The 23,809-nt window shown below is 35.4% G+C and overlaps 2 protein-coding genes across 11 annotated transcripts in view; both read right to left on the bottom strand.

Annotated features, from left to right (window-relative positions):
- LOC145893898 (uncharacterized) overlaps positions 1–11,561 on the bottom strand; it is a 38,891-nt gene extending 27,330 nt beyond the window's left edge. For 2 of the 4 annotated variants that reach the window (XM_082982285.1, XM_082982288.1), the window contains exons 1-20: positions 11,416–11,561; positions 10,294–10,801; positions 10,193–10,237; positions 8,066–9,855; positions 7,823–7,993; positions 7,361–7,522; positions 7,146–7,301; positions 6,827–6,880; positions 6,417–6,572; positions 5,556–5,717; positions 4,953–5,114; positions 4,638–4,805; positions 4,470–4,523; positions 4,170–4,325; positions 3,280–3,441; positions 2,960–3,121; positions 2,652–2,819; positions 2,216–2,269; positions 1,736–1,891; positions 907–1,068 (exon numbers count right to left, since the gene is read on the bottom strand). In XM_082982285.1, coding sequence (XP_082838411.1) covers positions 907–1,068; positions 1,736–1,891; positions 2,216–2,269; positions 2,652–2,819; positions 2,960–3,121; positions 3,280–3,441; positions 4,170–4,325; positions 4,470–4,523; positions 4,638–4,805; positions 4,953–5,114; positions 5,556–5,717; positions 6,417–6,572; positions 6,827–6,880; positions 7,146–7,301; positions 7,361–7,522; positions 7,823–7,993; positions 8,066–9,855; positions 10,193–10,237; positions 10,294–10,801; positions 11,416–11,472 — 4,665 coding nt within the window. In that variant the 5' untranslated portion in view covers positions 11,473–11,561. The remainder of the gene's footprint in view (positions 1–906; positions 1,069–1,735; positions 1,892–2,215; positions 2,270–2,651; positions 2,820–2,959; positions 3,122–3,279; positions 3,442–4,169; positions 4,326–4,469; positions 4,524–4,637; positions 4,806–4,952; positions 5,115–5,555; positions 5,718–6,416; positions 6,573–6,826; positions 6,881–7,145; positions 7,302–7,360; positions 7,523–7,822; positions 7,994–8,065; positions 9,856–10,192; positions 10,238–10,293; positions 10,802–11,415) is intronic. The other 2 variants (XM_082982286.1, XM_082982287.1) reach the window with 2 other exon arrangements.
- The window catches only part of LOC145893895 (uncharacterized), an 87,784-nt gene that overhangs the window by 8,073 nt on the left and 55,902 nt on the right, over positions 1–23,809 (bottom strand). For 4 of the 7 annotated variants that reach the window (XR_014401526.1, XR_014401527.1, XR_014401529.1 and 1 more), the window contains exons 35-37: positions 20,446–20,607; positions 16,926–17,081; positions 16,243–16,521 (exon numbers count right to left, since the gene is read on the bottom strand). Coding sequence is in view for 2 of the 7 variants with exons in the window: in XM_082982281.1 (XP_082838407.1) it covers positions 16,501–16,521; positions 16,926–17,081; positions 20,446–20,607 (339 nt within the window). In the remaining 5 variants the exon portion in view is untranslated. Of the gene's footprint in view, positions 1–14,764; positions 15,604–15,831; positions 16,522–16,925; positions 17,082–19,282; positions 19,372–20,445; positions 20,608–23,809 lie in introns of those variants that run through there. The other 3 variants (XR_014401528.1, XM_082982281.1, XM_082982282.1) reach the window with 3 other exon arrangements.

The following is a 23,809-nucleotide window of genomic DNA, read 5'->3' as shown; positions in this document are numbered from 1 at the left end:
CAGTTTTTGCGTCAACAACATCATTGTATCAATTACGACTTGATAGAGGCAGAATAATCACTTGGTGAATTCAATCGTTGAGCTCCGGTAGCTCAGTCAGTTAAAGAAAGAACCCGAATTACACATAGCTCCAACTTAACAACAGGTTTTGAGTTATGTTAACATTTTGGTTAATCACACAAATCGCTGAAACTAAGTGCAACTATCTGGATTATGTGAAGTCTTTCAATTTAAACAATCATCCTCATAATCAGGCTTAAACTTTGTGTATCAAATGCTGTAGGCTAAGTTGCTTTTTCCTAAAATTGTTGTTTATAATGTGACCTTTCGAAATTAAATTCACTAATCTAGAGCAACGCAAGAGAATTTAGAACATCAAAGTGTGTCATAACCCTAAAAAGTTTGGAAACCACTGGTCTAGCAATTTTTACAATAAAAGACGGTTTCTGTAACTGTGTTTCGTCGCTGAAAACGGAAACGCATGTTTTTTGTCAGTGCGTACGCTATAGATTAATTTGAATTTACTTTGAAGTCAACAAAAATACATTGAAAAATATTGCTTTCCCATAAAGATGCCCTAAGCAACCCTGAGCAGCCTAATTTTTGCATGAGCCAACAGTTATCGCTTGTGAGTTCGAACCTACTGGATCCCACTCACCTAAACCTAATACACCTATGTATGCTGGTATCAAAAGCTGAATATATAATGTGTCATTTAACAGCAAATACACTGATTGTGTTCAAAAAAACAAACATACATTTGAACCAGAGGTGTGCAACCTGTATTGCTGTTAATATAACTTTATTTAAACACTACAATAACTTGTGTTGCAAATTAATTCAGAGCATCCAAATGTGTCATGGCCCTAAAAAATTTGGAAACCACTGGTTTAACATACAACTTACTGGTTTCTTAAGTTGTGATATGGAATTTGCAATCTTACAGATTCCACCACTTGTCATCTTACAATTAAACAGATACAGATTCTCAATCCACTGAATACATGAAGCAATCGCAGATGCACTTTCATCATCAACTGTGTTCCCATCAAGATCCAACGTCTTCATCTGAAACAAATCAGAAATTCCTGGAATCAGTTTTTATGTCAACAATATCATTGTATTTGGTGAATTCAATCGTTGAGCTCCTGTAGCTCAGTCAGTTAGAGAAAGAATCCAAATTACACATGGCTCCAACTTAGTAACACGTTTGTAACTTTGGTTGCAGTTATATGCTTGTAATGCCATGAGACCCAAAAAAACAATGGATTATTACAAGAAATAAAGAAAATATTTTTACAGGTATTTTTAAGGGGAGTGTACAAATATTTTTTTGTATTACTATTACTTGTGGTCGAGCTTTACAAACTACCAATGCTTGCGTTTGCGACATTTTTGCAATAAAGGACAGTTTGTTTTGAGGTTGTTTAATAACTGCTCAGGTCTGAATATTCATTTCTGTTACTTTACATTCAATCCAAGAATTTACAATGCGAAAATTTACAAAAAAAATAAATTGGGTCAAAAGAGCCCAAGCTTGTGTAATTGTCAGTAGATTTTTAGTTGAAACGTTTTTGAACTTTTCACACCTTAAACACTGTTTCTCCTAGTTTTTTTGCAGTACAAAAATGCAAACTTTGTTTTATTACAATGACATGTTAACTCACAAAACAGGCTACCTAGTACGGTTGATAAGCTTATAAACTTGGTGAGTAAAAGAGATGTGTAGTCATACCTTTTGCTTGATTGCACTGACAACTTCTTGGATTGCAAAGTTACTGACATGTTTCATGGTAAGTTCAAGTGTTGGAGGAAATAAATGTAAGATCCATGACAAAGCACAAGCTTTTACATCACTATCCACTGTAAGCTGGTTTGGAAAGAAATCAACCTGAAAACAATAAAACCAGTTTAGTTAAAGATCATTTTTATGTACAATTTAATTACCTGACAGCAGTACAATGTGCAACAAAAAATTTAAAAAAAACTGTGCACCAGCAATTACTGAAAGTTGTTAAATGTAAATTTGGCAAAAGTTTGGCCTTTCTATATTGCACTTTTTTGTGTAATCTGCAACTTATTGATGTCGTTTTTTTGCAAAAAAAACAAAACAATGCCTTTTACCATGTATACTTTTTCATTTGTGCAAAAAAATAATTAGGAATAGATGAATATTTATGAACATTAAAAAAGGATTTCAAAAAACTATTCAAACCTCAAATGCTGTTGTAAAGTAGATTTCAACGAGGGTACCAGGGTACTCTAAACTCTAAAAGATAAATAGACAATGTTTTGTTGAATGCAAATCTAAATACTTATGTTATGTGAATACAGATGGCCACTATTTCGATCTACTAGGTCTCATTTGTGCAGCTTGATGTGACCTAATAGGTTGAAACAGTGGCCATCTGTCTGCAGCTCACATAATTCATATATTGGATCCATATTGCTTTTATATATAATCTAAAATGTTTGGATCAAAATTCATTTGAGTGCACTGTATTTCTCTGAAGCAACAGGCTTTGGATCAAAACAGTTTGTTGAAAGTGCTCCAAACATTGGTTTCACATACATGGACATTAACAGTTTCTAAGATTTTGGTGTTACTGATATTTTATTCCTTCTTTACATTGACACACTTTAAGAAATACCTGTAGTGCATGAGGAAACAGATCAACCTTCCCGCAAGATTTAATTCCATTCTCTGATACTCTGAACTTTGTTACAATCAGCTTGTTAACATGTGATGTTGCTTGATTTAAAAGCAATTGCAGAAGTGAATTTGAAACTTGATTTTCACTGATATCCAGAGTCTCCATCTATCAGATTAATGCCATTTTAGCATGTCTTTTTTATCACAGTTGGGTGACAAAACTACAGACTCCAAAATGTATGTGTGTCAAACCACAAACTAACAGAAAAAGTTTATTTTCATCAAAATCCGAAACATTTAACTTACTTGATGTTGAGATCTTGATAAAGCAGTTACAATTTTACACATTGTTTGGCCAGCAATATTACAACCAGACATAGACAGGTTTTTAATCAAGTGAACACTTGATGCTATTGCAGATGCAGCTTCATCATCAATTTCGTTGCTATCAAGGGTGAGTGATGAAAGCTTATGAAAAAAAGTAAGAATACATTAGGACATTTTGGTTAAAAATTCCTGCTATTATGCAAAATCATAAATAAGTATCCTATGATTTTGTTTTCTTAAATGCATCAGCTTTATATCATGTATAAATTAACTGAGTATCAAAAAATTCAAGAACTTACTTGATGTTGAGATTTTAAAAAAGCAGCAGCAAATTTAACCACACTGGGGCCAATATTATGATAAGAAGTCAGAGTCAGGTTTTCAATAAAGTGAACATTTGATGCTATTGCTGATGCAGCTTCATCATCCAATTTAATATTGTTTAGAGTGAGTGAAGTAATCTGAACATGAAATGATAACAAACTATATTCTGAATCAAATTCACTACAATTAAATAACACTGCAACACAGACATATATAATTTTACCGATAATTTCAATTTTCTGCAACAAGCCTTTTCCAGAATTGGCCTTCAGTTTAACAATTTTACTTAATTTCTATCATGAAGATAGAAGTAGTATGTTTTTTTTTCTGTGAACATCATTACCATGGCAACTAATTCAGCTGAGGTTTTTTACTCAGCATTCATGCTATATTATTTATATTAATTTAGTGTAATTTTTCAACTGCTCCCCTTTCTAGGGGGGCGATAAATAAAAAACATATTGTCTTCAACCATAATGTAACAAATTCCACCATAAGATGTCACGTTATATAAATGCTTGTGTTATCACACCACACAGAAGTAAAATCTTTCATTTAATAAATTTTTTTATAAAAATGGATGTTAACCAGTCATTCTCTTTGTTGTTTTCTTATTTAATAAATCTGCTCCTGGGTGCCATGTCACAATATGTTTTGTTTGCTATAAAAAGGCTCCATAAGTTAGTTTCCATTGCAAAATGAGTAATATACTTTAAAAACAGAGATTTATCAATCTCTTGGCACACAAGTAGACATGTTGTCACAGACCCCCTGATGATTGCAAACCAAGGGCGTAAATTTAATCCTACTTAAAATACTCTCTACCTGGTTTTCTTTTATTAACTTGTCCACCTAAAATGCATACCTTTTGTTTTATTGCACTGACAACTTCTTGGATTGCAGAGTTACGGACTTTACTCATAGTAAGTTCCAGAGTTGGAGGAAACAAATGTGTGACACATGACAAAGCGCAAGCTTCTTCATTACCATCCACTATAAGTTGCTTTGGGATGGAATCAACCTAATAATATTTTTTTTACTATATTGATTTTGTTTTAAGTTTCACCTTGTCCTACAGGACGAAATATTAAACAAAGAAAATTGATAAATTGAAAAAAGATTTTTGAAATCATAATAATTATAGGTATGTCTGAAGTATTCAAACCTCAAATGCTGATTCTCTGTACTTATCAACCAACTTCTTGGGATCCACTGAACTCTAAAACAACACAAACATGGATTTTATGAGTGTATGAATCAAGTTAAACTTTGAGGAAATGAAAAAGATTGAAATAATATCAAAGTTTTAGTCCTTTAGGTTGGAGCACTTTACCAGAAGCAAATCTCCAAATAGATCAACCTTCCCACAAGATTTAATTCCATTCTCTGGTACTATGAACTTTGTTACAACCAGCTTGTTAACATGTGATGTTGGTTTATTTGAAAGCAATTGCAGAAGTGAATTTGAAACTTGATTTCCACTGATATCCAGAGTCTCCATCTATCAGATTAATGCTAGTTTAGTTATATGAAAAGAATTTCTATGTACCATGTACTATGTAACAACTGGGCCTCATTTTTTTTAATGTCTTTTTTTATTACAGTTGGATGAATAAATGTTCATCAAAATCCAAAACATTTAACTTACTTGATGTTGGGATCTTAATAAAGCAGCAACAATTTTACACAAGCTCGGGCTAGCAATATTACAACCAGACAGAGACAGGTTTTTGATCAAATGAACAATTGATGCTATTGCAGATGCAGTTTCATCATCAGTTATGTTGTTATCAAGGGTGAGTGATGTAAGCTAATACACAAAATAACAATCATTTTGGTTTAAAATGTTTGCTATCACACAAAACATATGCATGTTTCCTATGAATGAGAGTTTGATTTCTTGGAATCGCCTGTATATTCTCTATGGCGGACAGAGACTCAGTAACGGATAACACAGAATGGTAATGAATAATCCTAAGTCGTCTGCATTTATAATTTGTTATTGACACATATATTTCACCTGACTTGCAGGCATCATCAGTATGACAGTATAATGCCTGCAAGTCAGGTGAAATATATATGTCGATTACAAATTATAAAAGACAGACGACTTAGGATTATTCATCACCATTCCATATTTCCTATGGTTATGTTTTCTTTGATATATCAGCTTCATATCATGTATAAGTTTCAGAAGAGCTTTCAAGGTGACTGAGAACTAGTTTCAATGTCAATGAAATCAGAAACTTACTGGATGTTGAGATTCCAAGAAAGAATCAGCAATTTTACACATGCTGGGACCAACAATTTGATAAGAAGTCAGAGTCAGGTTTTCAATAAAGTGAACACTTGATGCTATGGCACATGCAGCTTCATTATTCAATTTAATACCATTTAGGGTGAATGAAGTAATCTGAATATGAAATATTAACTAAGTATATTCTGATTAAATTTGACGACGACACTACAACACAGACATATGATGATTTTTACGACAATTTTCATTTTCTGTCCTTTCCAGAATTGGCCCTCAGTTTAACAATTTTACTTAATTTCTATCATGAAGATACAACTAGTAAGTTTTTTCGTCTGTGAACATCATTGCACTGGCAACTAATTCAGCTGAGGGTTTTTACTCACAATTCATGCGATGTTATTTTTATTAATTTTGTGTAATTAATACACAGCCAAACCCCCAATAAATAAAAAACTTATTGTCTTCAACTATAATGTAACATATGCCACCACAAGATGCTACGCTATATAAATGCTTGTGTTATAACACCACACAGGAGTAAAATCCTTTTTTTAATGAAAAGATTTCAAAAAAATGGATGTTAACCAGTCATTCTCTTTATTGTTTTCTTATTTAATAAATCTGCTCCTGGGTGCCATGTCACAATATGTTTTGTTTGCTATAACAAGGTTACATAAGTTAGTTTCCAATGTAAAATGAGAAAATATTCTTTTAAAAACTGTGATTTACCAATCTCTTAGCACACTTTTTGACATGTTGCCACAGACCCCCTGATGATTGAAACCAAGGGCGTAAATTTAATCCTATTTAAAATACTCGTTTTCTTTCGATATCTTGTCCGCAAAAAATACATACCTTATGTTTTATAGCACCCACAACTTCTTGGATTGCAGAGTTACTGGCATTTCTAATGGTAAGTTCCAGTGTTGGAGGAAATAAATGAATGACACATGACAAAGCACAAGCTTCTACATCACCATTCACTGTAAGCTGGTTTGGGATGGAATCAACCTGTGAACAATCATAGAGGTCTGGTGTAGTTTTGGGCAATTACCACTAGATAAGTAAATTGAACCAGTCACAAAAAAGAACAACCTTATTCTTAACTACTGAAAAAATAAATACATTACAGTTTGTTTAAAAATTTGGAACAAAATTTTATAACATGAACTTTTTGTGGTGTAAATTCGAAGCTAACGAACATTATAAGAAAAGATAAAGTTAATGCACATTTTCAAATATATAACACAATAAACTTTCCAAACCTCAAATGTGGATTCAATATACTTTTTAACCAATATTTCTGACTCCATTGAACCCTGAAAAAATATTTGTTTACCAACGCATAAAAATGAACGTTGGACCGAGAAGCAACAACTATGCCAAAATCGTATTTATTTTAACCATCAAGACAACAAACATATTTTATAATACACATATGCTTTACATGGTCCTAAAATAATCATGCAATTGCTGTATATTTGGATTGATAAAATAAATTTTCATGACCAAATACTACCCTGGAAAGAAAAACAGATTCATAATAATTGTTGCAGATTTTGTTTTATTGCAATGTCACTTTACCTTTATTATATCTGGAAATACATCAACTTTTCCACATGCTTTTATTCCTTTCTCTGATATTTTGAACTTTGTTACAAACAGATTTTTAACATGGTTGATAAGCAAGTTTAGACAAGATATTGAAATTGGAAGTCCAATTATATCAAGAGAGTCCATCTAATTAAAAAACTAAAAACGTAAAAATTTAAATGAACATATTTTTTTCAAGAACTTACAGGTTGATCAAGCTTGGATATAGCTTTTGCAAGTTGTGCCATTGAAATATAGCTTACTTTGCATCCACTTATTGAGAGATTCTTTGTAACTTTTGCACATGAAGCAATTGCGTTTGCACTTTCATCGCCAACTTTAAAACCTCTCAGCACCAGTGATCGTAACTAGAATAAATATAATATATTGTGGTTATAAAGCACATGTATATACACAGTTGTGTAGCACAAAAATATAATTTAGAACCAAACATAATAAAGTAATAACTATTCAATTGCAGTTATGACAAAACCAGACAACTTTGTTGTTTACAGGTTTAAACTTATATTCAATATGACCATCCAATGTAGATAAAGAGCTAACATAATGCATAATGAAATACATTGTAATTACAGTGTTTCTGTGTAATAGCAAAACTGTAATATGATGTATATATCTTAATTCTACATGAAAATCAGTTCATTTACTTCTGTCTGGTCAGTTGGTGCAAAATGTTTAGCAAATCTTTTGAAAAATTGCTCCCCTGATTCTTGAAAACGTTCCTGGGCATCAATTATTAACTGTCCCTTAATTGCGGAGCAAGTTTTGGCCAAATCCTTCATTACTTGAACAGTCACTTTATGGCTGATTAAGAAGTTCTAGCAATAACAAAACAGAGTTTACTCATACTTGGATTATATCAGATTTTATTGCTTGAGATATTATTATACCTGAATATTGTGGCATGTTTGATTTAACAAAACTTCAAAACTTCCATGATAAAATTTACAACTTTTTGACACTTTAATGTTATGAGACTTTTTTGTATCACTAAATACACAACCAATGCTATAAGCATCAGTTGGAAGTATGTTTCCAGTTAAAATAAATGTTTCTGGCAACAAATGAAGATCGCCTGTGTAAAATGTTGCATCATCAACTTCATGCAACCATGAGCAAATTTGCAAAAGTTTTTTTCCCTCAACTTCAGTTTTTTGTAGTTGGTCGTGGCAGAACTCCTTGAGTAGGTTTTTCTTTTCAGTCATTTCTTTAAACTTTGTGTCACTGAAAAAAACTTTTGCAACTTCAGTAACCTTGTCATTGCAAAGACCAAAAACAAACTTTGTAACAACTTCCCATCTGTTTGTTTTGAGTTGGGGAACTAATTTGGAAAACTCATCAACACTTAAAAAATAGACAAGGTAACAAGCAGCGAAATATTCCTGCCAAATCAAATGTGAAAAGTTGCTCATAATTTCAGAAGTCAGTATGGTCATATTCCAATTTTCTTCAGTCACAAATGAAACTAGAATCCCAGTTAATGTACTTTGCTCAATGCCCACTGCTTTGAAGTCAGCTGCACTAAAAACAAACTTTCTTTTTTTAAAGCCATTCCAAGCCAATTCACATATTTTGCCCAAATATTCTTGCTTATATTTTTCTTTCTGGCAGTTCTCCATTTCTGTTTTCTCGCCCCTAACAAAGTCCTGCTTAAAATAGTACTTGAATCCATTTGCAAAAACATGAGTAAGAGAGTGAAATCGACCGTCACCACCCTCTTTAAGACTTTTCCAGATGACAAAAGCAATAAAAATGCATTTTGCTGGGACATAGCAAGAATACAGAAAGTTTGGATTGCCTTTTATGACATTCCATACGTCAGCACCCTCATCTCTACAAATCTGGTTGCAAAGATTTTCTTGGGATTTTTCATTAAGACCCATAACCTCAGCAACAAACAATGGTCGGTGATCTGCATCAATTGAGAAAAAATGTTTCTGTCGTGAAGTAAAAACTTTCTTTGCATTTTGAAGCAGTTCACCCCTCATAAGAGCATAGAGATAATGCAGAGGTTTGTTCCGCTCTGTTGAAACCACTTTCTTGTATCTAAGTTTCCATTCAGTTGCAGCTTCATCGAGTCCATCGACTGTAATTAACACATTTTTGGAATGGGTTAGTAGGCGGAGAAATGCTTCTTCCTTGTGTTCTTTAATAGGTGATTCAGTGCACAAGTCGGTTGTCAAAGAATAGTTAAGCAAAAATTTCACAAATGTTGTGGGAGTATCAAAGTCAATGGTTTTCACAGAAATGTAAAAACAATATTGGGTTTTATTGACATTCTTCATTCCATCATTCATTGCTTTTTCAGTAATTACTTTGGATAGTGTGGATTTACCAATGCCTGGTTGTCCAATTAATGCTACAATGTTTGCAAATTGAGGCTGTTTTCCATCTTTTGCTGCTATTTCCGCTCTTGCAAACAGTTCCTCAACTGATACTTTACTCTCCTGTTTTAAGTCTATTTTCTCATAATCTTGAATCCTGTTGTAATGTCCATCTTCATCACTGTAATGTTTTTTCTTTCTACGCTTGTTTGGAGGCTGAACTATTTTGGATGGTTTATCTGTTATGTCCAGTTCACAAACTTTAATATGCTGCTGAGTCAAAACTTGAAAACTTTTGTTGCTACATTGGTTTTTAGCACTTCTTTGTAACAAATCTTGAATCAGCTGAAGGTCATCTAAAATAAAATTATGACATAGAATTTGCACATGTTACATGTCTAAAAAAGATAAACTAAAAATATAAATGACAAAAAAAATGGATTAACACACTAAATATTATTTCAAGGATATTTTATTCATTTGTAAGATTATTCTATAACTATCAATTGATTTATAAATAAGCAAGCAAATGAACAAAACCCTGTGACAAGTTTTAAGTCGCTTGATTTAAAGCTTTAAAAAAATTCATTTAAGCCGTACAGCTATCAGGGGATTTTGACAGTCATTAACTCTTACCAACACATTAACAACTACTTATTACAACAAAATCTTGCCATTTTTCATACAACTTACCCTGGCTGAGTTCACCATTGTCAATTGAAGTGTTTCCCATAATGACTGTAATATTTAAGGTAACTTTATGAAACCCAAAACAGAATTACTTAATAACTTACATATATCACGCCCTGCTGCGTGAAATGTGGTGTTTCCTGTAAAAGTACTACCAGATATTTCAGCGATTGTTTGAGGATCAATTCTACGCAAAGTTGGTTGTGCACTTCGAACAGGAATCATTCCCCTGGGGTGCAGAATACATTGATGGGAATTCCCCCACCGTGGGTAGTGTTGGTTATGGATTGGATCATAATGTTGGCAAGGAGAGTATCCTGTGGGATTAGGGTAAGGTTGTGGGGGTTGAGGAGTGTATTGAGGGTGGGGATTCCCCAATTCTGATGGATGGCTTGGAGTTGTTGCATAAAGATGAGATGTTGATGGTACACTAAGATGTTGAGAGGTTACATCCTGGTTGGATTGCCAAACAGCGGATTGCTGGAGTGTTTGTGGTCGAGGAAAATTTTGGGTTTGGTTGAAATCTGGTACATTGGTCGCCTGTGGGATTCCTTGACCTGGTTGTGTTGACTGAGGATTGTTTGTTTGTCCAACATCATGAGGTAAGGAATCCTATAACGATGGAAAAACAAACATCACAATGTTTTTACCAGTTATGCGCTGCACCAGATCTGGAGTGCTTAAACCCAGGTCAGATATCAACTTGTTAACTGTGTTCGGACCGGCCTGGTAATAAACTTGGATTTACCAGGTAACTGTAAAAGCATTTATGAAACACAAAATAAAATATTTCTTTTAGGATCCTCCTGCACAAAACAATACTTGGTTGTGACCATTGTCATATTTGTTGTTGGCAATTCTAACCTTTTTATATCTTTACCAAAGGTGTGTTGTGTCACAACAAGATAATCAATTACAATTTTATTATTAAACTAACTTCAAATGCATTAAAAAAAGTCATAATCAACACCTGGTACAGGGTATTAAGTGACTTGGTTGTAACACTACGTAGGCAGTAGGTTTGGTTACAACAATATAAAATATAATTTGGCAAAGAATGCGTCATTACTGCATATTTAATTTTACCAAAAGCCACTTTAAAAATATGTTTATATGTAAATGTTTTCAGCACTTTGGACCAGTCTGTTTTTTCTCAGTAGTTTAAGTGGTTTCAAAAGATTTTCTTGGCAATTTCATATTTGTGTTATGAAGTAGTCTAGACATACCTGACTCGGTTGGTTCTGGCACACATTTGAACTGATACCATCACAATTCTGATCCATTTTTACTTGCTATTGATGCCAAATTGAAAAATAGTTTATAAATCAACAAGTGCTACTTTTTTCTTTTATGTGTAATAAATAAAAACTAGTTTTCTGCAAAACATGCTTGTCTTCTCATAAACAATAAACATTCTAATTAACAGAATACACAGACAAAAAATAAACAAAGTATTGCAGCTTAAAACTAGTTACAAGACTTTTTTATACTGTGAAATATAAAACCAAGTTAGTTTAAAAATTTGGCCAACAAGAAACTATTACCCAAAATGTGCTTGGATATTCCACAGATTGGAAAAAATGGATTCTCCGCTCACCTTTACGAAAATTTACCGATAATCTGCGTAATAAAAATTAGCTAATGCATTAATATACGAAAAACTTTTAGACCTTCCGCCCAATTAATGATCGCCGAAAAAAAAATCCACCTCGCAAAAAACAAACTTTCCAATCTGGGATATTCCATCTAAACTTTATTGGATAACTTGATGAAAACGTGCCAGTTTACCAACATTAAATTAACATCAATAGCGCAATTTTCATCTTTCTTTTAACCACATCCACAAATTTTAAGCCCAATTAATAATTTATTGTGGTGTTAAACTAGAAACACTATGTAATGTAGTTGGCGTTTTGTGAAACAAACCCCATAATAGAATTTAATTCTGCTGCAGAATTAGGATATTTTCTATTTTTACAAAAGTATGTATTCCTATTTTCTACGAATAAACTTCTTTAGTGATCTTTCTTTATATACAGAGTAGTAAAGAAACAAAAAGAAAAATTAACACAAATAGAAGAAGGCTAAGAAAAAATAAACGTTTAAGATCATGCTGGTTTTTAACTATGTTCATACAACTACTACATATATTATTCAACATTACTTGTGCACCTGTTTTAACTCTTCAAAAACAGGAACTTAGTTAAAGTTTCAACAACAATAAAATGCAGATTAAAAGTTTGAAACAGGAACCAAAAATGAAACAATCCCAGCTGAGTCCCCGGGTATGTTTATCCCACTTTTACGCATGGGGGCGCTATTCCTTTCTGTCTTGATGTATTTTGACAACGGTTCATGATAAACTGCGTAAAAGGTGAACAACGTAGCCCGAAATGTGGTTCGATCGTTTTAGCTGAAGTCAGATAGGAAATTACTAAACCAGAACATGACTAATCAAAACTTTTTAGAACAAAATCTCAGGATCTTTCAAAGTTCTTTCAAATTGAAGATATGTGAGACAAAATAATGTGAAGAATGTCGTTAATTAAAGATGTAACGTGTTTTCAACTACCTTTTATTAGGGTCTTTCGTTTTTTTTAATTGTATTTGCACGGGTGTACAATTTTGATGGCGACACAGATAGCATGCAGTCCAATTTATCCCCAATACAGATTTCATTCAATGTTTTGCCCAAACACAAAATTTAAAACATTCATCAAAGTGGACGCTAAAATACCCGGGAATTTTTTTTGTGCCCTAATCTACTGATGACAGTTGGTCGGGTCAATCATAATATACTTTCACTCACAGATCAGTATTTCACTAAAAATGTTGGTTCATAGCTTTTTACGTCACTTAACGCACTTGTTGCGCAATAATGCTCTATAGTTTTAAATATATCATCTTCGTTTTGCTTAGATTTGCGTATTTGAATCTTCTTTATCTTGTCTTTCAAATCTGCTGTACAGGTATTTGTTGTAAGTGGTCAAGAGGCAGCAATACAGTAGTGGATTAATATTTGAAGACTATAATAATCATCCCCGCGCCATGCCTCAAAGCAATCGCCTACGTGGACGATGGCACCCATGCGGTGATCTACCGCGAGTCCCTTATTTCAACCCTGAACCTCGTTAAACAATTTTCGGCGGTTTCTGGTCTAACTTTTATTCCCATCAAAACCCAGGCGATTGCCATCATCAAACCCCCGTGTAACTTAACCCAACATAATAACTTGGAACCGAGAGGTCATAAACCCTTTAAATATCCCAATCGGACATCCCGACTCAATTACCGCGGCATGGCGCAAATCCATATCTTCTCTACGTTCTCACGCCTCCACTATAAGCAACCCCTTTCTCATCTAGAATTCGAAAAGCATCCTAACCAAAACTTAAAGGGAGATGAAAATACTAATTTAATTATTCATCTTCCTTTTGTAGAGTATTATATATTATATTGTAGTGTGCCTTTACTGCGATTTCCACTTTGTATTTGTATAGTGCTTTTTATATTTTGTTAATTATGTCAACTATTGCGCTTGTGTTTCTTTATTACCCTCGCCTGCCACCTTTCAAGTACCCTAATAAATATAAAAAAAAACATTTCACCCCCTATCCTTGGTGATACTGTTGTAATAAACAACCTTAGGAAGTGGTAATGTTTTATGCAAAGGCATGATTGACAGGATCGCCCCATTGCGCAGGCCCTTAGGATATGTTAAGGTTTTTATGTTGAACAAAACAATTGCAATTTCAGCACTTACCGCTGGAGGTTACTCGCAAAATATTTCACGGCTTGTGGTGACGTTTATTACACCTATATTATGCATTAGAACTCTACACGCCTTCACGCTACAAGTATACCCAACACACCTACTGTGGAGTTGATTTTGCAACGAATTTATCACCAATATTAATTAGTACAAAAATGTCATATTGTTATGTTCCTGGAGCCGACCTGAACCGAACCGAGTGTGATCAGTGAGCTATATCGTTGCTGACGACGTTGACAAAATTATGATCTTGCAAACGCAAGCTTGTTTCTGCCTTTAAACAGGGCAACATTATTTTGTAGACCCGGACTCTTGTGTACCACCTTGTGGTTGAATATTTTTTGTTACTATGTCCACTAGTAAGATTTGTTGTATATTGAATTCCCGCCACGCAAACTCGTTTATCTTAAATGTCATGTGTTGCAATTTTTATGAGGAAAAATATCTTTCCACAAACTTACACTAGATGTCGTACTAAACAATAAATTGGGTAAAAATAATGCTGGGTGACATCAGACCATTTTATCAAGCAGAAAGCCAGGATAACCGGGTTTCGAATATCGCTGTGGGAAAAAGAAAAATGTATTGGGTGACATCGGGCAAATCAACACTTAAACATTGAAAAAAAAAACCTAATGAATGTCGGTCGTATCCCGGTGCTAGCTGCACAATGTAACCCACCTTTCAATACAACTTAACAGATGACTTTACAAATATCACTTCCCAACCGTAAGCACTTTGTATTTAAAAAACAAGAAGTACAACATATGTCGGGGATTCCCCATATGTAATTGACAGCATCGGTTAAGCGCTGGGTGGCGACATCGAGCAGCAATGATTCACAATAACGATTGCACAAAAACCAACATTCAATGTTTAAATATTTACAACACAAACCTTCCACTTCCTTCCGTTATAACTTCATCAAACCCATAGATAGATACAGATTTGCTTGAAGTAAATATAAAAAAAACGTGCGCCGATAAAACCGAACCGTAGTTGGTGGAACATCGGTTGTTCTCGTCATCAAACATTTTAGTTACGAACATAAAAAAATCTTCGTTCAAAAACCAACAAAGGGTTGCCAGAATTCACGACATAATGGATCAGAAAACAATGAAATGTGGAAATACTCGATTGTAATCAGTCAAAAATTAATATAAGTCGCACGTAAATGTTAAAAGTAATGTTTAGTGCGGAAGTAAAAGTATTGTCACAAAATCTGTCGTTCAAAATTGTCAGGAAGGCGGATAACTTTGTACGATAAACCTCTGTTGACGAATTTACACAAGAGAGAAGTAAAGACGAAACTCAGAGCAGGAGACAAAAATATTCGTGTTTCAAAGACGTCCTTGATTGTAAGCAACACAAACAGTAAAACTTGGCGACAATTTCAACGAAACCAGATACATAGAGACGCATTTATATGTTTGGCAAAAAAGTAAAAATGAGAGTTATGAAGACAAACGGTATTGATACGTACATTGTAAATACAAATAACACACAGAAGTTGAATAAAGCACAGAAAAATGTGAAGAATATTTACAGAGCATTTGGGAATGTTTCGTCTTCGTGACATGAAGTAGAAAGGTTTATTGGTGAGAAGTGACAGAAATCCCTGTTGATTCTGGCAGCAAACAGCCTGAAGTAATATATTGTCAATGATCAGAATATTACGATACCGATGAAATAAGTTAATTGGATTTTGAATGAGTTTTGTCGCCTGGTTGTAAATCTCAGGCCTTCTTTCCAGTATTAAAACGTCACCCGATAACAGCAAGGTTTCATATTATTTATGTGGTATTTTGTGAAGTTCGATCGTAAAATGTTTCGTTACCAACTTTACTGACATGAAACGATAATCGTTACTTCCGCACTAACCTTGATACAGAGTTACGGGAAATTATCAACGGCTACAGTTCAAGTAACGGCGTTGGAAAGTTTTATTTGTACTTGAGGTCAAAATAAACGCTGTTACTGAGACTGCTAGATTTTTGTGAACGCCAAATGCCGCACATGACTTTTGATAAATGTTAATTTGCAAGCACCCATATCTTGCGTCGTATTGTTTGTGATAACAAAGTTGTACTGAAAGTACACCGACCACTAAAAATGTCGCAAGCACAGAAAACTACGGCAAAACTAATATTTAAAGTAAAAATGTTAAAACGTTCCTGGTACTATAAGTCAGTTGAGATTATTGAAATAAATCGTCGGACGTGACCCTTAACCAAACAAAGATTTCCTAAACATATAAACGAGACTGACTCTGATGCATCACCTTGTGGTCAGACAGTTGCGGGAGATACGCCACTAGGTAGAGTAAGAGATTTTACGAGTTTTAAATCCACTGCTTCACAATTCAGAAATTTTCAATGTTTTAGCGAAAAAACGATATTTAAGAAAATTTCTTACCGGTTTAGGAGGGAGTTGATCTCCACAAAATAATTCCAATCGATCAATCATATTTACTTGCATTTGTTAAACCCAAATATAAGGGATGGATTGAAGTGGAGAGCAGGAGTTAGAAATTCACTTCTTACAAATTCAACATTGGCTTCTACAATGCAACGGATTGGTTATTTCATACATCGTTTAACTATAATAACAGTAGTGTTGATGAAAGTTTTGTTGTGATTTGAAATTATTTCGAAAAGCAATTATTTTGTGACGTGTACTTATTTCCACAAACGCAACATCCACTCAAACATAATAAAATACTTCCATTCAGTGTGTGTTTGTGTGATTTTATTTTAAATCTTAAGCCACATAAACTGAAAATACACAGTAGATATTGAGTGATGTTGACTTTCTTTATATTAACCCAGTGGTGGCAACCTGAGGCTTGCACATGACACAAGCTTTAATACAAGACAACCCATGAGGTAAACATATTATTATTATCGTGTTAGTATCAAATAGCAATGACAGTTTGTACGTGGAACAAATAGTTTTCATACTTACAGGGTTTGGCAGGTTCTGAAATCTCCCTACGAAGTCTTCATCCATGTTTTGATGAAAGACTCTAAGTTCATCTTTTATATTGTGAACACACTTTAGTAAGGTTTCTGATGCCGCATCACCACGTATGTTATTCATTCCAAGATTCAACGTCCTTATCTAGAAATAAAAGCTTGAATTAGGAAATTAGTTCAGACAAATGTGACATTAAATCTTTAGAACAAATATAATTGCTGGTAAAATATTAAAATCATCGACCTATCAGGCCTCATCAGTGCAGCTATCGGCCAACTAGTCAGACATAGATTATTCCATTTCGTGTGCACCAATGTCTGCAGCTCACTGAACATGATTGCCTAATTGCTTCCACATAAACTTTTACGAAATGCCTCATTAAAAGCTTTACAAAAACGAAAGTTTGTATAATTTCGTTATCTTCATGAAAGATTAAATGTGTTTTTGAAACAAGTATCGTCGGGGTGATATTACTTTCAATATTTCCATTTAAAGCGAAACCCGGGGGCCTTTAGGCACAAGTGTATACTGGTAACCGACTCATTGCGACAGGTATCTGTCGTTTGGGTTCGCGAACCACATCGCCCACAAGCGTGTTGTAGTGCGTGCACTGTATACAAGAGCGGAAACCTTAGTTTCAGAGGAAGAGGCTCAAACACAGGAGGTTGGTAATGTGCAGAGTGCGCTTATAGCGAATGGCCACCCTCGTTCGTTTCTGTGGCGAAACCAAGATTCCTCGCCTAAAGGTGGCGAAGGGCGTGGTTGTGTTGTTATATATTTTGCAAGGCCTCCAGGTGTTTGAACGCCCGCCTGTCAGACCGCGTGCTTTGGTTTCGCATTCCAAAGATCGTGAAGGAGATGCGTTCGATGCTGGAGGTGTGATCGCATACTCTGTGCTGACTGCGACGGCGTATACATTGGCGAGACTGGCCGCGCCCGACCAACAACGCAAAAGGAACACAAACGCGACGTGGCCAACCGCGGGTACAGCGTTGTCGCAACATGTAGCGGACACAGGTGAATTTGAAGAAACGACAGTTGTGGATAAAAAAAATGACAAGTTTAAACAGATGTTTATTGAATAAATGCATATGAATTCACGCTGAACGTTAAAAGCAGATATTTTTTCCTCGCAGTGTATCGAAACCTGGTAAACTCCCAAGCACTTGTGTAGAGTACGGGGGAGCAGGGGTGTTCGGCTTTCGATCACGTCTTTTTGGCTTTTGTTGGTTTAAACCGCAGCAAATATGAAGGCGCATTTCTTTTCTAATTACACTTAGGTTCTGAACACGCAGTTTCGTCTGCCTCGCGATCTACAAAGTTTCAGTTACCCCCGCGGATGTTGCCAAAACGGCGGTAATTATACCTTTCGGTGTTTTTGAATTTCTGCGCATGCCATTTAGGTTAAAAAATGCCGCCCAAACATTTCAACGTTTAATGGACACAGTTTGCCAGTCTCTTGATTTTGTATGTGTGTACCTAGATGACATCTTAGTAGCAAGCCAAAACACCTGCTTATCATTATAACCATTGAAAACGACCTTTTACACGGTTGGTAAAGCATGTTCTAGTCATCAACGTAGCCAAATGTCAGTTTGGCGTCGACCAAATTGATTTTCTCGGTAACAGAGTCAATATGCATGGTGCGTGTCCGCTGCCTCACTACGTGAAAGCAATCCAGCAATTTCATCGTCCCACAATCATCAAGGGGCTTCAGGAATTCGCGGGTATGACAAATTTCTATTGCAGGTTCATACCAAACGCAGCTCGCATCATGTCCCCAATCTATGAAGGGTTTTCGGGCAAAGCGACACAGCTCGTCTGGAACAATCGCCTGACTTCAGCATTTGAAAAAGCGAAGGCAGCACTTGTGCGCGCGACGCTTTTACACCACCCTCTGCCCCAAGCGCCAACTGCTCTCACTACTGACGCTTCACAAACATCGGTTGGAGCAGTGTTGCAGCAATTCATTGGTGGTGTCTGGCGACCGTTACCCATTTTTAGTCTTCGACCACCTGAAGTGAAGTACAGTGCATTTGACAGAGAACTTCTCGCTTTGCATTTGTCAATCAGACATTTTCGCTACTTCCGGAAAGGTCGCAGTTTTGCCGCTTACACTCTGACCACAAACCGTTGATTTTTGCTTTCACAAAAAATTCCCAACCTTGGTATGCGCGGCAACAGCGTCACTTGACCGCCATTTCCGAGTTCACTGCAGATGTGCGATACATTAAAGGAAAGCAAAATCAGGTCCCAGATGCTCTATCCAGGGCCTCCATCGACTGCAATGAATTTCCTTTGGACTTGGATTACTCCACCCTTGCAACTGCGCAGCTTGATCCGGAAGTTCAAGCATACCGCACGGCTGTGACCAATCTCAAGTTGCAAGACATACAGTACGGTATTTCCGAGGACACCATACAATGTGTTGTCTCTAAAACGTCCCACGTTTCAAAAATGGGGATTATCCGATACAGATTGGAATAAAAACGCATTTTGGTAATCAATGAAAATCCCAACAAAAATTGCTTTTTTCATATAAATTTGCTACCCTGAGCAAATTGTAAGTTAGCCAAAATTTATTGCTTGGAAGTCCGGACCTACTGGATCCCACTCCCCTAAATCTAGATATACCCATGTATGCTGGTAACTAAAGATTACTACACAAGGTGTCACTTAAAAGCAAATACACTGTTTGTGTAAAAAGAAACATACATTCAAATACTAAAGTCACTCTGGCAGAATCAAAAAAATTTTATCACCATAAAAGTTCCGCGTCAATGACTACAATTTCACATGACTGTTTAACACGAACATTCAAACTTCTTCCGGGTTTAAAGTACAACAGGTTACATTATATCGATAAAAAATTTGTTCAAAAACGGTATGTCACACAAATATAACGATGTTGAAGTCAGAAGTATTCTATCAGAATGACTGCAAACACAGGCCTTTTCACGCTTTTTGCTTTGGGGGTGACGTCACTTTCAACTAAGTGCCAAACCACTTTCTGCTCCACAGATTTGGGAAAAAATCTCTCTATTTGTCAAGAATTTGGTGCTGATCAGCATATGAGTAATTAAAATCGGTAGAGATCCCAGTAAACCAAACAGCATGAAAAACTCTGTTTGGTGTTTGAAGTCATTCTGATGGAATACTTTTGACTTTAAATTCAACATTATAATTTGTGAGAAATTACTGCTAACAAAGTTTCCACCAATATCATGTAACCTGTTGTAATATCAACCCAGAAGAAATTTGAATGTTTGTGTTACAAGTTATCGTGAAACGGTAATGATTGGTTAGGAACGCTTTTGACGATGAAACATTTCAGGATTATACCAGAATGATGATAGATTTCAAACCAAGGTACTACAACCAGTATTGTTGTTTTAATTCAACTTTTTTTTAAACATGATAAAATTAGGTGTGGCGAACGAATCCAGAGCATCCAAGTGTGTCTTGACCCTAAAATGTTTGGAAACCACTGGTCTAACATACAACTTACTAGTTTCTGAAGTTGTGATATGGAATTTGCAATCTTACAGATTCCACCACTTGTCATCTTACAATACCACAGAGACAGATTCTCAATCCACTGAATACATGAAGCAATAGCAGATGCACTTTCATCATCAACTGTGTTGTAATCAAGATTTAACGACGTCATCTGAAACAAATGAGAACTGCTGAAATCAGTTTTTATGTCAACAATATCATTGTTATCAACTATGACGTCACAGAGGTAGAACAATCACTTGGTGAATTTATTTGTTGAGCTCCTGTAGCTCAGTCAGTTAGAGAAAGAACCCGAATTACACATAGCTCCAACTTAGTAACACGTTTGTGACTTTGGTCGCAGTTATATGCTTGCAATGCCAAGTGACACAACAAAATCAAATGGCTTTTTACAAGAAATAAACAAATTAAAAATTTTAGATTGGCCCATCTAGAGTTTATTAAGTGTACAAATATTGTATCAGACTTTTCCTATGTTGATCTTTTGTATCACTGTTACTTGTGACAGAGCTTTACAAAGTACCAATGCCTGCATCCGCGCTACTTTTGCAATAAAAGACGGATTATGTAATGGTCACTGAAAACTAAAAGGCATGTTTTGCATTTTTTTGTTTTTTGTAACTTTTTCCGCTTGAATATTCATTTATGTTGCTGTACATAAAATCCAGGAGTTTGCAAAGCAAAGTAATATATAATCAAAGGGCTATCCTCAATCATTTTCAGTGGTCATGGTTTTGTAATAGCATGTCGCAATACTCTCTGTCTGGTTTCCTTTTTCTTTTAATAACTTGTCCACAAAAAATACAAACCTTATGTTTTATAGCACCCACAACTTCTTGGATTGCAGAGTTACTGACATTTCTAATGGTAAGTTCCAGTGTTGGAGGAAATAAATGAATAACAAATGACAAAGCACAAGCTTCTTCATCACCATCCACTTTAAGCTGGTTTGGGATGGAATTAAACTGTGAATAACCAAATAAGTTGAGTTGAGTTTTCGGCAATTACCACTAGATAAGTACTGTGACCACATCACAAAAAATAACAACCCTAAACTTAACTACTTTTGTCATATCAACTTTCTGTGGACAAGTAGAATTATTTGCATAAAGCTAAAGAACATTATTAGAAAAGATCAAGTTAGTGCACATGTTTAGAAAAATAACGCAATCAACTTTCCACACCTCAAATGTGGATTCAATATACTTTTCAACCAATATTTCTGGCTTCATGAAACCCTGAAAAATATTTGTTTACCAACGCATAAAAATGAATGTTGGACCAAGAAGCAACAACTATGTCAAAAGCTTATTTCTTTTAACCATCACAACATCAAACATACTTTATACTACATACATGCTTTTACTAATATGGTCATACAATAATCATGCAATTGCTGTATCTTTTGATTGATAAAATAATTTTTCATGTAAAAATACTGCCCTGGATTTTTAGGAAAAATATTCATAATAATTGTTGCAGATTTTGTTTTATTGCAATGTCAATTTACCTTTGTTACATCTGGAAATACATCAACTTTTCCACATGCTCCAATTCCTTTTTCTGATATTTTGAACTTTGTTACAAATACAAAGATTTGCAAAGGCCTTATTTGTATCCAACTCCAATTGTTCCCAGTTTTATTCCCGGAAAGCACCAGAGACAGTGAAACAACCTTAGCCTGAACCTCTTCCTGATTGACGTTGATCCGTTGCTCGCTTCCATCCAGAAGCACCCCTCAATCAAGTCCATCCCCGCGCGTTGCCGCAAAATACCCAAAGCAATCGCCTACGCGGACGATGTCACCCATGATGTGACCGCTCGCGACTCCCTTTCATCCCTGAACCTTGTTATACAATTTTCGGCAGTTTCTGGTCTAACTTTAAATCCCATTAAAACCCAGGCGATTGCCCTCACCAACCACCCGTGTAACTTATAACCCAACATAATATAACTTGGAACCGAGAGGCCATTAACCCTTTAAATATCCCAAACCCTTTAAATAAGCATTCCAAGTCAATCACCGCGGCAAGGCGAAAATCCATATCTTCTCTACGTTGTGACGCCTCCACTATAAGCAACCCTGTAGCGAACACAGTGTATATTAATATGAAAATTGTAATATTGGAACTGTTTATATTTGTAACCGGGTTCCCACGTACAAAGGTCAAACTAAACGTGGTAGAGTAATAATTACAGACCTTTAAACAACGACCGCCCTGGCTCTAAAACAATAAAGGACTATAAAGTGCTGTAACCTGTTGGTCCGCCCTGACATGCCTAGCGGGTACTTGTGACTTGTGTTCATGCTTTATATGGGCCACATGGGCTTGCATGAATATACCATTCCATTCCATTTCTACTTGTGGTTTCATTTGGACTGCTGCGTACGTTTCAGCCATCTTAATACAAGATTGATTATCTGATTGGTGTCGGATTACGGAGTTTACAGAGGAACACGCATTTAAACGCAACATTGGTTCCACTTCGACGTGATCTTGTTATTTCAACAACTGGAGGTATCAAAAACCGTGAGTACAAAATCGTTCCTTATCTATTGAAGACAAATCTCACGAATTCAACAACCGAGGCAAAAATAACCTCTTGCAACAACTATTATCTTGAAGACGGCGATAACTCTTGAGCCGATAAACTCTTTGCAAATTATTTTGAAACGTACGGTGATAAACAGCGTCCATTCTTATCAATCTTCTTAAAGACAGAGCTATTGTTTGGTTTGCTCATTTGTTTGGATCTTTTGAGGCACGGAATCAACAAAACATTCCCTTTTTCCCTTCATTCGTTTGATTGTGGCATTTCTGGCTGACGACGATACTCACACCATCTTTCGTTTCAACTTGGTGGACATTTCATCGTTTTCTTATTCGGATTTCCTGAGGATCTTTCAAGGTTTTTACAACTTCTGAAGAACAATGTTTTGGATTATGGACTTGAACATTTCCCAAAATACTACTCGGATATGGACATGGAATTTTCACATCGATGGAAGACCTCGCCTACCACTCCTACTTTGATCCGGTACTGTAACTGAAACATTTTATCTACATACGTTTTTCAAGCCGAACTGCTGCAAAGCATGTTTTGTTAAGTTTTGTGAACACAAGTAATACGCCTATCCTTCGTGGTTATGTTATCATATTATTGCCCTATATTGTATTTTCTGTTAAAAAATGTAGCCTTAGTTTGACGTAAATCTTGTCACCTAAACATAAGTTGATTTTTTTGCATACGTGTTGATGGTAGTTAATGGTGAATTGTGGAACCTAGCCTAACATTTGTCTGCTTATAGAAAACCCTCACTGAGGTGGCGCAGTTAAGGGCCTGACGCAAAT

This window comes from Ascidia mentula, chromosome 3, assembly GCF_947561715.1.
Source record: "Ascidia mentula chromosome 3, kaAscMent1.1, whole genome shotgun sequence".
In the NCBI taxonomy this organism is placed as follows: domain Eukaryota; kingdom Metazoa; phylum Chordata; class Ascidiacea; order Phlebobranchia; family Ascidiidae; genus Ascidia; species Ascidia mentula.
This window is presented reverse-complemented; position numbering and strand designations above follow the sequence as displayed.